The sequence below is a fragment of the Rhinichthys klamathensis genome, unplaced genomic scaffold (assembly GCF_029890125.1).
Source record: "Rhinichthys klamathensis goyatoka isolate OS25496 unplaced genomic scaffold, OSU_Roscu_1.1 h1tg000352l_1, whole genome shotgun sequence".
NCBI classification, from domain to species: domain Eukaryota; kingdom Metazoa; phylum Chordata; class Actinopteri; order Cypriniformes; family Leuciscidae; genus Rhinichthys; species Rhinichthys klamathensis.
The window spans coordinates 789,361-806,951 of record NW_026606863.1 but is presented as its reverse complement, the minus strand read 5'-3'; the positions used below and the strand labels follow the sequence as shown (position 1 = coordinate 806,951).

Below are 17,591 nucleotides of genomic sequence, written 5' to 3'. Positions count from 1 at the left end.
TAACTGGCAACTGGGCCGTTCGGGTTGAGTTGGTGTAATAATAAAAAAACAGAATAAATATTATTTCAGGACTACGCACGACCACCTTCGACATTCACAGCGTATCGTCTGAAGTGCATATTAGAATAAAGAGCGAGAAACACGTTTAGATGTGGCTTTCATCCTTGTTTGAGAATAAATATTTCAATGAAAGTTTAACAAGGCATTGCGTGCACACATTCATTCTGCCACTGCATGTCACTTCGCAAGCATGCTGAAGTCTGGGAGAGAATTACCAGTGCAGACGGTAGTGTTTAGATGATCTCAGTCTGGTCTGGCTTCAAAAGCAGGATCTCTATTCTCAGGATAGCGAAGACGAGGGACATAATAACGAAAGGGAAGAGACACAGGCCTTCAAACGGACCAGACTCTAGCAGCTTTCAAAAATCAAACAACACGCAATCACTAACAAATACTACGACGTGAATCCTCAGTCAAACCAAACACAAAACAAACGAGGATTAGGAAACGATCCGGTGGAAAAGGCCTGCGCTCGCTCTGCCTCACGACCCCCGACGCATGTATGGAAACACTTTACACGCTCTTTATGATACAGTTGCTTATAGCACTGCATAAAGTGCCGTGCATTTCCATGGCGTATCAGGGGGCGGATCCTGTGATGGTCGTGGGCGGGGCTTGTGCCTCTGGCTCCTCCTCTTTCGGGGTCAGCGGGGTCACTCGGCGTTCGTTCTGTGCAACACGGGGATCAGCCTGCAGCGTAACTGCTGAGGAAAGAGTAAAACATGGGCAGCTTCATGCGCTGCTGGTCTCGTCGGCACCACGCGATCACGGTTCCCTCGCTGTTGGCCGTGTAAAGATGGTGTCCGTCACACGAGAATGTGAGACTGCAAGAGAATCGAGAAGAAACATCATTAGGGACAAATAATGCACTTGCAATATCAGTCAAACGTTTTTGGTTTTGGAAATAAAAACCAAGGCTGCATTTATTTGATCAGAAATACAGGAAAAATTGTGAAATATTATTACGGTTTAAAATAATGGTTTTCTATGTGAATATATAGTAAAGTGTAATTTATTCCTGTGATCAAAGCTGAATTTTCAGCATCATTACTCCAGTCTTCAGTGTCACATGATCCTTCAGAAATCACTCTAATATGAGGATCTGATGATCAAGAAACATTTATGATTATTATCAATGTTGACAAAAAACAAAAACGTGATGCACTACCACTCAAAAGTTTGGGGTAAATACGATTTAAGTATAACAATAATAATCATAATAATTATAGTGTTTTTTTTTTCTTTTCAGCAAGGACTTATTAAATGGATCAAAAGAGATTTAATGTTACAAAAGATTCTATTTTACATAAATGCTGTTCTTTGGGACTTATCCTAAAAAAAAAATGTATCATGTTTCCAAAACATTTTTAAGAACCATAATTAACAATTGAGCATCAATAATAATAATGATTAATAATTGCAAATCATCATATTAAAGTGATTTCTGAAGGATCATGTGACACTGAAGACTGGAGTAATGATGCTGAAAATTCAGCTTTGATCACAGGAATAAATTACACTTGACTATATATTCACATAGAAAACCATTATTTTAAATTGTAATAATTTTTCACAATTTTTATTGTATTTTTGATCAAATAAATACCTTTAAAAAAAAAAAAACTTATTTGCTCCAAACTTTTGGTAGTGTATAGATGCATATACCTTATCTAATCAAGATAAAAGAACAAATCTGTGACGTCATTTGAGGTGCAGGTGTGTACCTTATGATAGGCCTGTTGGATTTCAGGAAGGTGATCTCTCTGACTGGCTTCAGGTCCCATGTGCTCCACAACCTGAGCGGAAACGTGGACAAGACAGACAGAAAGAAGTAGAGAATTAAATATGATGACAGAGAAGAGGAAAGAAAAGCATTGATTAGAGTCTTAAAACACAATGTATTCTGCTGTTTTTATGGAACTTATTCAATATGGCTGTGCAATAATAATAATAATATCGGTAACACTTTAAAATAAGGTTCATTAGTTAGCATGAATTAATAATGAACTGCACTTAAACAGCATTTATTAATCCTGTTAATGTTAATTTCAACATTTACTAATACTTTATTAAATCTTGTTAACATTAGTTAATGCATTTTTTTATCTGTATTTTTATTAACTAACATTCACAAATACTGTAACAAATGTATTGCTCATGGCTAGGTAATACATTAACTAATGTTAACTAATGAACCTTACTGTAAAATGTTGCCATAATATTAAATAATAATGCACACAGGAAGTCCGAGTGATATCACACAGGAAGTGTGAACTTTTGCATGCATGTGTGCAGTTGTTATGCTTCATCAAATTCGACCTGGTTTCCAAAGTTGTTTTAATTTACCGCATAACAACATTCAGTCCCGAACTAGCTAAAACAGTGTGTAGTGTGGGGGTTTTGGGTCAGTGTTGTACCTGACCACACCGTTCTCCAGCCCGCCAGCGATCACGTTCACCGACACTCCCTCCGGCTGATTGGAGAACGCCACCGAACAGATGATCTCTCGACAGTGAACATGACCGATCAAATCTCCATTAATCGTCCACAGCCTCAAATCACTTCCTCCACCCACTACACACACACACACACACACACACAGAGAGAACGCCATTATATACACTGTACAATCAACATGGAAAACCTCACAGTATAACGAGCAGCGCTGCAAAATATGACGCTGTTTTGCCAGAAGAGAAGTTTATCTATGTATCATCTTTTTACACTTTAAAGGGATAGTTCACCCAAAAATGTAAACTCTGTCAGTAATGACTCTCCCTCATGTTGTTCAACCCCGTAAGACTTTCGTTCATCTTCAGAACACAAATTAAGATATTTTTGATTAAATCTGAGAGCTGGATCACTCCTCCATAGGCTTCTATGGGATCGAAACTTGCCGGCCCAGAAAAGTTATTAAAAACATCGTTAAAATAGTCCAAGTGACTACAGTGGCGTACAACCCAGAAGCGCTGCGCTGTTACACTACGGGAACTCACTCGAGGCCCACAGAGAAGAACATGAATAGTTGAATAAAGTCATTATTTTTGTTTGTTTTTTGCGCACAGAAAGTATTCTCGCCGCTTGATAAACTTAAGGTTGAGCCACTGTAGTCACTCGGACTATTTTAACGATGTCTTTACTAACTTTTCTGGGCCGGCAAGTTTCAATAACATAGAAGCCTATGGAGGAGTGATCCAGCTCTCAGATTTAATCACAAATATCTTAATTTGTGTTCTGAAGATGAACGAAAGTCTTACGGGGTTGAACAACATGAGGGAGAGTAATTACTGACAGAGTTTTCATTTTTGGGTGAACTATCCCTTTAATTCCTTTTATAACTGTCTCATCTTTAAAAATTGTTCTTGTATTACATTTTACTGTGAAGCACTTTGAGATGTTTATCTGTGAAAAGTGCTATATAAATACATTTTACTTACTTACTTACATCTTGATCTCTCTTTTAATTCCTTTTATAACTGTTTTAATTTTTGACCCAAACATGGGTTGAAACAACCCAGCATTTTTTAGAGTTTACTCATGAAACAAGGAATGACTGCAGAACTAGTGTAATGGACAAAATCAGACTTTACCCTTGACCTCCAGCTGTTCAAGCCCAGATTACAACTAGTTTCCATTTCTGTAATGATCTGGAGTTTCACAGAGTCATATTTCAAAATGAAAGCAGCCGTGCAAAATATGATATACCGTTTTTTTTTTTTTTTTTGCCAGATGAGAAGTTTATCTATGCATCATCTTTTTACTCTTTTAATTCCTTTTATAACTGTGTTAATTTTCCTAGCTTTTATGTTGTGATAATTTTAAATCCTTTCTGTGTAAAGCACTTTTTGGATTGCCATAGTGTATGAAATGTGCTATATAAATAAACTTGCCTACAAATTAATATTTTTTTGCACATGTATTAGTATTAACTCCAGCAGTGTTTCCTCTGTCACGGGTTGGTATTGTCACCTGAGTCACAGACTGTGGCGATGTCTCCTGTCGTCTCGCTGGCGGACACTGCGTTCACTGGACTCTTGTGACCCGTGAGACTCTGAACGTAACACAGCCTAACACAACAAACCACAAACAAACACTCATTAGATTCGCATTACTGCAATACAACACAGAAAATACTGCAACTAAGGGTTATTTAAATAAGCCATAATTATTATAATATTAAGGCAGTACAAATACTTCTATACTGTACTTTAACTCTTTCCCCACCAGTGGGTATGGATATCTGAACATGCAATATATACCCATTTTATTCTAGCTTAAAATTACAATATGTAGGATTTTTGCAGTAAAATATCCAAAAACCACTAGGCCAATGTTATATATTTTGTTTAGTTGATTACTTACAATATCCCAAATGTTTCCAACTATTTGTAAATCGTGAGAAAATTGCGATTTTAACCGAGGAAACGGGGCGGGTGAGCAGGGGTGAGGAGTCAATGATGTCATATCCGCGTTACCCTCGGTTTCCGCTTGTACTGCCATAGTAACCATGGCGACAGACGTGGACAACTGGGTTACGCCTAGCAGGACACTCACGCTGTTGTTGTTTTGTTCAAACATTTTGGATCATGGCAAGCAGACTTTGAGACAAAAAGAGGACTAGAACAAAGATCAACATCCTTGGAGATGCCGAGCGCTCCACGTCCACGGCTAACTTCGCCCTCGACAGAGACGCGAGTGTTGCATGTACTTTATTAGACAGGTGAGCAAATGTACATAAAACTAATCAATGTTATGTAGTTCAACATGATGAAATGTTAGAATATGATCTGTATGTTATTCTAATGTTGATCTAGCTTACGGTAGTCTCAAACAGCCGACACACAACCTAACTAACAACATTCAACACACTCAAAACAACATTCAACACACTCAAAACAACATTCAACACACTCAAAACAACATTCAACACACTCAAAACAACATTCAACACACTCAAAACAACATTCAACACACTCAAAACAACATTCAACACACACAAAACAACATTCAACACACTCAAAACAACATTCAACACACTCACAACAACATTCAACACACTCAAAACAACATTCAACACACTCAAAACAACATTCAACACACTCAAAACAACATTCAACACACTCAAAACAACATTCAACACACTCAAAACAACATTCAACACACTCAAAACAACATTCAACACACTCAAAACAACATTCAACACACTCAAAACAACATTCAACACACTCAAAACAACATTCAACACACTCAAAACAACATTCAACACACTCAAAACAACATTCAACACACACAAAACAACATTCAACACACTCACAACAACATTCAACACACTCACAACAACATTCAACACACTCAAAACAACATTCAACACACTCAATGCCGTTTAGTGTGATAGTGTAGAGCAAGTGAAACAGCGCTGTGTTACCTTAAGTTTAATTCGTCTAATAAACTGACCTGTGTGAGTAGTAATAAAGCACTTGTGTGTAGTTCGGTAGAATGAAATGTCCTCATTCCTTTATATCCGCGGGACTCGCGTTGCGTGTGGCGCTGAGATCTGTCTCTCGTTAGCAATCGCGCCCTGCTTCACACCACAGTCATGTTAAAAACATCACTGTATTCACTCATCCATAAAAGATCCATCAGCTTGACGACAAGATCCATAATTCCGCTTAATGCTTGTTATTGTTAGAGGTTAGCGACCCCTGGTTGCAAAAAATCCTTTATTGTACCTTTAATGCTTTTTTTTTTACCAACACTTGAATGTGGGTAATTTTAATAAAAAAGCTGTTTTTTTGTCAAAGACTTCTGATCGGATTCAGAACGAGGATTAAAACACAGATGGAGTAGATCGAGTCCATCAACACCCCTAAAGTTTCACAGTCCTGCACCTCGTCCTGGGTCGACATTTCATTCATAATATTATGCAGTTTTGATTTATATGCCGTTTAATGTTGATGATCACGTTATTTTACATGTGTGCAAGCAATGCTTCTATTGCTTGTTTCTGCTTCTTCTTCTCCTGTTGTTTTGATCAGGAGATTCTGTACTCTTTCAGAAGATGTTTAACAGCGCCCCCTACCGTATAACAGTGAAAGCCAGAAATTTCCGTCAATGGCGGGAAAAGACTTAAGTAGAAAAACCAAAAATAGTATTTTCTTGTCAAACGTAATGCAATAATCTTATAAAAATCCTTTATTTTATTTTACAGTGTACTTATGTTTGAGATCTAAGTACTTTAAATTAAATAACACATCAAAATATATTAAAATATATATATATTTATATATAGAATTGTCATTTTGTACATTATAGTACTAAGAATTTGAGGGCAAAAGGAGTCTCCTAAAATAGAAATTGCTCCTGAAATTTAATTTCATGTCGTTGATTTTGATGTCATCTTCATTTATATAGCGCTTTTAACAATGTAGATTGTTCCTAAGTGGCTTTACAGTGATAATAAGTAAATTGTGTTAAGTTTTTGACTAATTTAAGTCAACTTTAATATCTTTTCTGCATCTACATTCCTTTAATATGTCCTAATATGCATCCTAATATAGTTGTCTACTAAACCTGGCATTGTATATTATGAATATCGTTGTCTCTTATTACAAATATCATTGGCTAAACTGCTTTTGCTCCCCGTTGGTTTGAGTAAAAGTGTCTGCTAAATGCATAAATGTAATATACAGGGTTCATACACATTTTACCAGGTTCCAGGTTTATCATGAATGGATAAGACTAAAGTGATGTCACTGAGCACAAACCTGTTGAGGTCCCAGAGGATGCAGGTGCCGTCCCGACTCACACTGATGAGGATACTGTAGGGTTTGCAGACGAACAGGCCCGTGACCTCGGCCGTGTGACCGTACAGGTGAACCTGGGACTCCACCTCCATCTCTGTGGGCTGAAGAACACACGGAGAACGACGACTGTAACTGCAGATCTCAGGGGTTTGGCTAATGGCCTCATTAGAGCACTGATAATGGCCTGAATGAGCTGAAAGAGCGCTTTAACAGATGATTCTGATCTGGTTTTATGGTTCAGGGTAAACAAACCACCACATGGCTGTATGTAAGAGTACAATCAATTAAAGCACTAAAACTGGTCATGGAGGAAAATGCATGCAAGTAATTAGCTGATAATGCATATTAGTTGGGCTTATTAATCATTCAATACTTGTGCATTTTCAGATTATGGCTGTTGGTTGATAAACTGCCTACTGCCTACACTTGGTTTCTGTTTGATTTGAATAAAAAGTTCTGCTAATAAATATATGCATGTAGATGCACATGTAAAGCAAATCTGAAATTCATATACACTAAATCACCTAATATTTTTTAAATAATTTCTATGGACCTTGACGATATCTGGTCTTGGAAAAGAGCAGCGTGAGCATTCTTCAGAACATCTGCTTTTTATTTCTCCTTTTATCATCTACATCATCTTTATTTTATATTTATTTTTTTAAATTCTTTATTAAGCTTTACATAAACAGGGAACCATTAACAGCAATACGATGTCTTGAAACAAGACTTCACATTGCCCTCATTCCTGAATGTTATATGAGAATGAGAAAAATAAATAAAATTAAATGACTAAATAAAATGAACTCGATAAGAATGCATATGAAATGATATCAACTGAAATACCTCTCCAAATGTCAGAAAGATTGGTTGAAACGAATAAGAGAAACAGGTTATCAATGAAAGCGCCGTCTGACGCCCAGACTTCAGCCCACCTGTGGGCCGCAGGAAATGTGTTTCTAGGGCAACCGGGAGATGACTAACAAGGCCACTACAAACACTGTGTGTGTGTGTGTGTGTAGGTGCTCTACAGGGAGTGATAATGGACGTGGGCGGCTGCGTGGGTGGGGGCATGTTGCCATGGTTACGCACCATGGTGGTGGTGAAGCGGTTGCTGTAGGCGGTAATGACTCCACACTTGCTGCCCGTAAACAGCTGACAACTGTCCGGCACCCAGGCACAACTCGACACCTGAGGAGAGACCAGAGACCCAGATCAGAACGGAGACGAGGAAACACACTCATGAAGAAGGGGACATTTTGGTGACGTGATTACGTAAAGGGTAAATCTCACAAAACCCGTTAAGAACAAGCCTGGTGGCTCATATTTCACCCAAAATCAAAATCAAAAATTGCACTACCGTTCAAAGCATTGGCGGGGGTCAGCAATGTAATCAATACTTTGGCGCTCTTTGTGTCGGTCAAAAAAGACCGCTTTAACGACCGCTGGCTGCACACTGAAGTTAGTACGACTAAGATGATGTGATTACGTAAAGGGTAAAAAAAAAAAAAAAAAGCCTGGCATATATTTCATTAAAAAACAAAATAAAAAATTACATTAAAAAAATTACACTAGCGCTCAAAGCTCAAAGGGGGGGGGGGGGGGGGGGGGGGGGGATACTTTGGTGCTCTTCACGTGTTGGTCAGAAATTAATTGTTTAAAAAAGCTTTTAATCAACTTTAAAAAAAATTATATGTACTATATTTTTGTTCGGTAATGTGTTTAATTTAATATTTTTAGGGGATTTTATGGTTCTAAATTATATTTACACTATATTTATAATCCATTTATTAACTTTTTTAGCATGGACTTGAAAATTAAATTGTCGTAAATCTTGAATGCTTAAGTTTGATCTCTTTTCAAAGACGGCACTTGGCAGATTATTGCTTACGTTAATTGGTATGCAAAAATACAATTTTAAATTTTTATATGAAATATATATTTTCCGGCACCCAGGCACAACTCGACACCTGAGGAGAGACCAGAGAGACCATTAACTACCATACAATATTTTTCCGAAATAAGGTCGCATGGTGATCGACCGGAAGGGGAGGGACTTAGGCTCTCTATATGGGGATGATTAGGAGGCCATGATGGACAGAGGCCAATGGGCAAATTTGGGATTTTTTATGAGCACAGAGAGTCAGGACCTCGGTTTAACGTCTCATCCGAAGGACGGTGCTCTTTGACAGTATAGTGTCCCCATCACTAAACTGGGGCGTTAGGACCCACACAGACCACAGGGTGAGCGCCCCCTGCTGGCCTCACGAAGGGGCTGTTTACACCAGGCCACTTCATGCGTTTCCTCAGATCGGATAGCTATCTGATTTATCAAAACAACACCTGGTCACATAAATGTGTTTTTGCAAAACGGATATAAATCCGATCTTCAATTCCCGCCGCGCTATATGCAGACTTAATGGAGTTCACGTCACCGAAAGCAACAGATATGAGCTGCATTTTATTGATCATCAGCTAATTTCAAAATCAAAGACCGCAATAAGAGAGAGCGGCAACAGCCCTGGTAAGATCATTTCGTTTCTTTACTTTAAATGAAGATGATTGTGTGTTACGCGTCTGCGACTCACTTTCACTTTGATTTGCGATAGTTTGCACGTTGGCTTGATGAATAGATGCTCAGCTGCTCATCTGAGGTGATGCGTGCTGCAGTAGCACCATCATATCTGACTATAACATGACATATAGCCTATAACACGCTCTCACACGTTTATCTTTTAGCATTTCTGGGAGGAGTAAAATTTACATATGTGGTTTCAACAACCAGATGCATTTACACTTGTCCAGTTTGGTCTGTAATGCGGCCCAGACCTCCTCCTGATGTGGTTTGAGCGATCGGATTCAAATCCGTCTCGAATGCGTTTCGGAGGGCATTTACACCTGGTCTTTTCACGATCGGATAGCTATCCCATCACAGAACACGCATGAAGTGGCCAGGTGTAAACAGCCCCTAACACCTCTTCCAGCAGCGACATGGTTTTCCCAGGAGTCTCCCATCCAGGTACTGACCAGGCTCAGCCCTGCTTAGCTTCAGTGGGCAACCAGTCTTGGGCTACAGGGTGATATGGCTGCTATAACACAAACTGAATCTGAAAACTGCGTAGCCGGCGTATGTTAGCGGTGTTTACGACTCTGACCTGGTGCAGTGGTGAGCACTGGATGAAGTTGATGGGCGGCTCGCTCTGTTTGCTCTTCAGACGCAGCATGTTGTCGGTGTAACCCCAGCTCAGGATAGCCGACCACTGTATGTCTGTGCTGTGCATGCTCCTTACACCTGAGATGGAGAGAGAAACACTTCATCAGTAATGTGAGCTAATTTTCTATGATGGCAAACTTAATTTCCTTAGGAACTGTGTTCATTTATGTGGATAATCGGGATAAGATGCAGTCATGCAGATGCCATAAAAGTGCCAGAAACTGGTCATAGACCAAAACACAATCAAGTTCTAGAATAGTTGGGCTGATTAATCATTCAATATTTGCACAGATTATGGCTTTTATGGTTGATAAACAGCCTGGTTTTCTCTTTAAACAGGTCTGGGCTCCCTTTTGTTCTTCACATCTGTTACTAACATCTGTTTGATTTGAAATTTAAATAAATATATATGCTAATAAATGTATAAATGTGGATGTGCATGAATAAATGTAGATGTACACAATACATTTGGAATGGATCAGAAATTCATAGACAGTACCGTTAAAAAGTTTGGAGTCTGTAAGATTTTTTATGTTTTTGAAAGAAGTCTTCTGTCCACCAAAGTTGCATTTATTTGATCAAAAATACAGTAAAAACAGTGGAATATTATTACAATTTAAATCAGCTGAATGTACAGTAAAGTGTAATTTATTCCTGTGATCAAAGCTGTATTTTCAGCATCATTACTCCAGTCTCCAGTGTCACATGATCCTTCAGAAATCACTCTAATATGATGATTTGGTGCTCAAGAAACAGTTATGATTATTATCAGTGTTAAACACAGATGTCAGTCCCTCCAGTTCGGCGATCGCCGAATACAGCACAAAATCAACAAAATATTGGATAACAAATTAAAAGGTCACAAAATGTTTTATTATAATTATCTTATTGAATTACCCCTAATTTAATTAAAGTTGTAATGCCTTATTTTCACGAGGATAGAGATGTTGATAAGAATAACATACTGACCGATATCAGACTTGCTTTAGATTTCTTGTTGAGTACAGAATTGTGTTTTCTGTCTAGGCTTATTGCGATCGAACAGTCAAATACACACATAATCATGTCAAAATGCCTGTTGGTGGTTATGTCTTAAGTGAACGAACAGTTTTTGACGTGTGTCAGTGTTGGATCGTTGCATTAGTGTAAGTCTTAAAGTGAAAACAACCTAATATACAGTACCTGCTGCTGTCTGTGTCGCTAATGCTAATCAAACAACAACTTATTTGTTCTATAGTCATTTGTTTTGTTATTTTAGTACTGACTAATTAGCCTACTTAAATACTTAATTAATTACAAACTTACTATTAAACAAGTTTTTGTTTATCTGTGGTTTGCTCATGAGATTTTGGTCATATTGCCTACCTTAAGTAATCATGTTATTAAAGCTAGATAGTACACCGTTACACTAGCCTAGCAAGTTATTTAATAGCCTAACTATTAAAAAATATTATTATTTCAGGTTTGTTAAGACTGGGTAAGGCTGAGCACCGCACTCAATATCCCCCTTTTCTGAAGTCTGAAAAAACATTGTTTTAAAAGTTATTATGTATCAGAATTTGACCAAATTAAACAAGGTTTATGCATTTTGTTTGTTCTTTTGTGTCATTTATATGGTAAATGTGGTATCCTAATTATATTATAATTTTTTTTAGAAATAATCCCCACAAGTCACCATCATTTTTATCACAAAAATCACACAAAAAGAATGAAATCCTGTTGGGACTGAGTTGTGCTGCTCCATGTTTTGTGGAAACCAAGACGCATTTTTTCAAGAAAGTTTTTAAAAAACAGCGTTTGTTTAAAACAGAAATCTTTTGCATCATTATAAATGGTCTACAATTTAGTGTGTCCTTTCTGAATAACATATTAATATAAAAAAAATATATATTGCTGCACCCAAACTTTTGAACGTCACTGTATATCAGGTCTATAATTGAATGTCTTTATGAATGATGAGCCTTATCTAGGTTGAAGACTCATCTCTTCTCTGCTGCTTTTAAAGGGATACTTCAGGATTTAGCATTAAGCTTTGTATTAGTAGAAAACCTGTAGTATTTTTGAATTACCGTGCTTTCCACCCTCATATCCCCCTGAGACGAGAGATTTATGTATTTTTTGTCTGGAAAAAATCCTCCGATGACGCAAAAATCATCATTTTGCGTCATCTGAGGATTTTTTGGCCAGAGGATAAAGACTACAGCCAGTATAGGGGCTGTCCCGCATGTTCTCAACCCGCCCATAGAGGCTGGGATCTCACTCACAGAACGTACACACAGTGTCAGACATCTTTTTCTGGAAGCTAAGCTAAGCTAGCAGGCTCTTGTTCTGTGGAGAAAGCTGAGTAGTAGGGGTTACCATCCTCTTTCTCCCGGACATGTCCGGCCGTCGATGTCCGGGATTCAGCTTTTGCTTTCTGCAGTCGCCATTCATTGTTTACATGCACACCTTTTGTTTCAATCTAACTGCATTCATTCCGATTGGTGAATCTGAATGTAGTGTTTACATGAACGCTAAACAAGTGATCGGTTGATGTGCGTTTTAACATTGCTAAGAAAATTCCCGCTCCTCCGTGAGAGATACGAGACCGGTGCGTCTCACAGGTGTCGCTCATCGGTAATCACGCCACCGGCCTCGCGCCGTTCTCCCGCGGGCGGCCCTAGCCTCGTCCTGCTCGCCACAGTAAACATGATGAATGGAGACTGTAGAACGCAAAAGCCGAATCCCCGATATTTTGGGCGATCTCGAAACACATTTGAAACACCTAACTCACTAGTAGCCTAGACTTGTTGTTTAACTACTGCGCTCTGTTACCGTAGGCGTGGCCTCCTAGGGCAGCGAAGCAAGTGCATTCTGGGAGTTGTTGTCTTTTATCCACATAAGCAAAAAATACATTTTCTGGCTTTTCTCAGTCTAGAAAGCTCCAAATACAAAACTAATTTCACATTTCTTCTACATAAATGACCCATTTTAAATACACATTCATCTTTCCAGAGGTGAAGTATCCCTTTAACTGTACTAGCTACATGTGGTTTATTTAGTGTTTTGTTTAGTTTTATGGTGTGTTTGTCTATGTTTTGTAAGGTTGGGTCTGTAAAGCACTTTAGTCAACTCGTGTTGCTTTTAAACGTGCTTTAGAAATAAAATGATTGATTGATTGATTGATGAGGCAGTTTCTCATGAGTGTGTGTGTGTGTGTCTCCTTCACCTTGCTCCTTGCTGTAGATCATCATGAGGCAGAACTTGCGGGAGAGGCCGCAGATGGCTCGTGTGGGCAGCGCCAGCAGGGACCCGAAGCGTTCGCCGTGAGGTTGGCTGAAACACACCACGGGGTCCGGAGCACTGGGGGATCCCACGTACTCGCCCCATTTCAAGCCCTTTATCCACGGCAGAGGACTCTGGAAATCACACGAGAGGATTTAAAGGCTGTAAAAGATCATTTGGGATTCATGCGACACGCGCTGTAAGCGGTCGACCAATCAGAGCAGAGTCGACTCTCGGAAAGGAGGGGGTTTAGGGAGACTGAATCTTCGAATTAACCGTTTTCTCACTCTTTGATAAATGTGCGATGTGCAATGTATGTTATGAGAAAATGTATGCTTTTTTGACCTTGGATGATTTGACCTTTGAATTGGTTTGAGCGCTGATTAGGTTATGTAATATATAGGCAATTAAAGGCTCATTATTATGATTTATGGCAGATACACATTGTGTAAGTAGCTTTACATTTTACCCCATTCTTCTCCCAGTTCACCGGCCACTTACTTTCATGTATTTCGTGAGAAGTTGAGAAATTGACGTGTTGTAAACTAACATGGCTCCGCCCATCGCACATACAGCTCAACTAACGCGATCGTATTAAAAAGGTGTTTAAACAGCAAAACACATCCACTTCCACATATTTGACAATCGGAATTTCAGTGGTTCATGTTATAGCTAATACATTTGTGAATATTTTGAACAAAAAAGGAAAAATGACATAAAAGCAGATCATTCATTCAGCGCTGTGTTGTGGTTGCGCTGTGTCACATGACAAGCAATGACACGTCACCATGGAAACATTAAAGTGACAGGTTGTAAATAACGGTCGCCTAGAAAAACTCACGCTGGGGGATCAGTTAGAGCAGGGGTGCCCAACCCTGCTCCTGCCGATCGACTGTCCTGCACAGTTTATCTCCAACCCTAACTAAACACACCTGCCTTTAATTTTCAAGTGAGCCTGAAGACCTTAATTGGTTGCTTCAGGTGTGTTTGATTAGGGTTGGAGATGAACTGTGCAGGACAGTCGATCGGCAGGAGCAGGGTTGGGCACACCTGAGTTAGAGTATTTTAAACTTACGTGTGAAAGGGTTAAATAAACGACTACTAGTCGACTAGAAAAATCGTTAGTCAAGGGCCGCCCTAGCTGCATGTAAACGTATTGTAGAAAACTCTAAAACAAAACTAGGAACCTTAAAAATAGCACTTTAATATCATCCTTAAGCTATTTAAAGTCACACCGCACAATCATTTTCGCAGTGTGTGTTTGCTGTACCGGGTAGGTGGAGTCTTTGGGCTGTTCCCGGCTCTCTCTGAAGGCCAGCTGCACCAGGAGGCCCATGGCCGCCGGCAGCTCTGCATCCGAGAGGAGTTTGGTTCCCGCTCGGCTGATGTGGGAAGCGTTGAACAGTTGTCTGGGAGTTTGGCCGTACGTCTTGATCATAGTTTCTAGAGCCCGACGCTGAACAGGGTCTTCAACAGCAGAAACGTCCATGCCAAAGTAAGTCTAAAGAGAGAGGGAGGGGAAAAATCTGATTTATTTACGGATGCTAGTTTACAGGCTGAAGCGTAAGTCCGATATGGGTTTATCAACGTCTGATGGATTTGAGAAATGGAAAGAGCAAAGACAGCCGATATACAGTAATGCTGATACATACAATACTGTTCAAAAGTTTTGGGTTCGATTATTATTATTTATTTTTTAAGAAATTCATATTTTTTCTTGGCAAGCATGCATTAAATTGATCAAACGTGACAGTAAAGACATTTATAATTTTACAAAAGGTTTCTATTCCAAATAAATTCTTGCTCTTTTTAAACTTTTTATTCATCAATTAATCCTGAAAAATAAATTTATCACAGTTTCCACGAAAATATAAACGGTTTTCAATATTGATAATAATCATAAATGTTTCTTGAGCAGCAAATCATCATATTAGAGTGATTTCTGAAGGATCATGTGACACTGAAGACTGGAGTAATGATTAATTCAGATTTGATCACAGGAATAAATTAAATTTCTCTATATTTTCACATAGAAAACAGCTATTTTTAAATTGTAATAATATTTCACTGTTTTACTGTATTTTTTATCAAATATGCAGCCTTGGTGAGCCTAAGAAACCTTTTTCAAAAAAATTAAAAAAATCATACCGACCCCAAACTTTTGAATGGTAGTGGTCCTAAATTAAGCTTAATTTATTCTAAGCACAAATAATTTTTTTGTGGCTGAACATGTTTTTGACAGGCTTTGATTTGACGTAAAATATCAGTGTTAAGTGTGCTAAAGCTGTACGTAATAAGGAATCGTACTGCAGGATGGAAGACATTGATGGCGTGGACTGCAGCTTTGCCCTTTTGCTTGAGCCCGAACACCAGGTCAATCCACTGGCAGAGCGTCTGGGAGACTTGATCCGATTCCAGAGCCTGTCTGTGTATGAGGATGAAGAGTCGCGGGTCGTTCCTGGCCCAGGGCGGCAGATTCACGTGGTTCACCCGCTCGCTGTTCTGCCGCACGCCAAAGTCAAAACCTGCCAGAGGGGAGAGCGGGAAATACCACGCTAACATTAGGAAGCTGTTTTTAATATGATTCTTGAATGTTTTACATGAATATTCATTGGTTATATCTAGGTTACCCTCAAAACAAATCCTTCCCTTCCCTAAAATTATACTTAATTTCTTATTTGTCCAGAAAGCTTATTTTATTTAATTTTGATAATATTTTTTATATTTATATACAATTTATTTTATTTACCTTTAAATATTTAATATATTTAATCAATAAATAATCAATAAATAGTAATTTAAGCAAATTCCTCACATTCTTTCAACTTAAATCCAAAATAACTTCAACAATTTCAAATGCATAACCCTTTTAATTCAGCTCAAAATATCTAACATTGGGTGTCTTTGCCGACCTCTTGAGGGAAAAAAATAATTTAACATGATTTTTAATGACTCTTGCCACTAGACGGCCTTATATCTCTATATGGAGTAAATGAGCTGTTCCGCTGGGTCCTAAAGTCAGTTTCTCTTCGGTATGCATTCAGATACACATGTAGACATTATATATAAAAAAATTTGGTTAAGTTTTAGCATTTTTAATTTGTATTTTAAGCATTTTTAGGTTGTTCTATGTGTACTGAAGCATTCCAGTCATTCCTATGGGAGTCAAATTGACCCGTGAGTGAAGGATTTGTTACTTTTTTAAATTTCAACCACAAAACTCTTTGAATCCATTCAATTTTTTGGGTGTATTCGTGGTTCAAGTGCGACAAAAGTCATGGGGTCTTAGATCCCTCCGATGAACACTCAATAAAAAAATAAAAAAACACACAACAAAAAACTATTTCCGGGTCAAAATGACCCGAGGGAAGGATTAGGGTTTAAGGAAAGGTTATTTTCTTTTTTTGATTTTGACAAGACATTTCCTTCATGAGAAGTTGGATGCTAGAAGAAGAAAACCAGGTGTAAAAGAGCGTCCACCTTCTCTGTTGACCAGAAACTCGGGCAGGTAGAAGAACTCTGGGATGAGCTCTTTGACATCCGTCATGGACTCGAAGGACGACAGACGCCACGTGGTGTTCATGGAGTGAAACGTTCGGTCGGGAATATCAAAGCTCTGGTCTGCGAGACACACAAAACCTTTCATTAGTTTCTTGTGTTACCTAATATGGATAAACCAACTGAACTAAAAATAGACGGAGAAAGAAGGAAAGAGGCTGGATGAAAGGCCTGATCATCTTTCTGAGGCTAATGCATGTAGCGTGAGACTTCAGAAAGACCCTTTTCAATGACAGCCTTTAAAAGCACCAACACTGACATGTTTGAAGACGTTGCTGCAAACGCAGGTGCTGTTAAATATTAAAAACGTGGCGATGCTGAATCCTAATTGAAGAGGGTGAAGCTGCAAAAACCTCAACGAGTTATAAACAGACGACAGATCATCATTCAGTGTTTTTTAATGGGTGGTTGCATTCGATTTTTAAGTATTTGATTTTTATGTTCCGGAGCTTCTGTTTTATTGAATATGCAAATCATGAACATTTACATAATAAGGTACGAAATGTCGTGTTAAAGGATGATGCTAGGCGCAACACGGCACAGTGATTTTCCATATATTAAAAGGTTTTTAGTAAAAATATGTATATTAATATTGCTTTTCAATAACCCTGTAAAGCCTGACATATGAAATAATAGTCAGGAAAAAAGATTAGTGAGAAGTTTATTGAACCTTTAGATAAAATCTAAAAATA

The 17,591-nt window shown here is 38.4% G+C and overlaps 1 protein-coding gene across 3 annotated transcripts in view; it reads right to left on the bottom strand.

Moving 5' to 3' along the window:
- Positions 1 to 106: 106 nt before the first annotated feature.
- lyst (lysosomal trafficking regulator) overlaps positions 107 to 17,591 on the bottom strand; it is a 167,023-nt gene continuing 149,538 nt past the window's right edge. For all 3 annotated transcript variants that reach the window (XM_056232662.1, XM_056232663.1, XM_056232664.1), the window contains 11 exons: positions 16,822 to 16,962; positions 15,649 to 15,866; positions 14,612 to 14,842; positions 13,286 to 13,475; positions 10,019 to 10,155; positions 7,956 to 8,054; positions 6,825 to 6,964; positions 4,030 to 4,127; positions 2,478 to 2,634; positions 1,785 to 1,856; positions 107 to 884 (listed from right to left, as the gene is read on the bottom strand). In XM_056232662.1, coding sequence (XP_056088637.1) covers positions 746 to 884; positions 1,785 to 1,856; positions 2,478 to 2,634; positions 4,030 to 4,127; positions 6,825 to 6,964; positions 7,956 to 8,054; positions 10,019 to 10,155; positions 13,286 to 13,475; positions 14,612 to 14,842; positions 15,649 to 15,866; positions 16,822 to 16,962 — 1,622 coding nt within the window. In that variant the 3' untranslated portion in view covers positions 107 to 745. The remainder of the gene's footprint in view (positions 885 to 1,784; positions 1,857 to 2,477; positions 2,635 to 4,029; positions 4,128 to 6,824; positions 6,965 to 7,955; positions 8,055 to 10,018; positions 10,156 to 13,285; positions 13,476 to 14,611; positions 14,843 to 15,648; positions 15,867 to 16,821; positions 16,963 to 17,591) is intronic.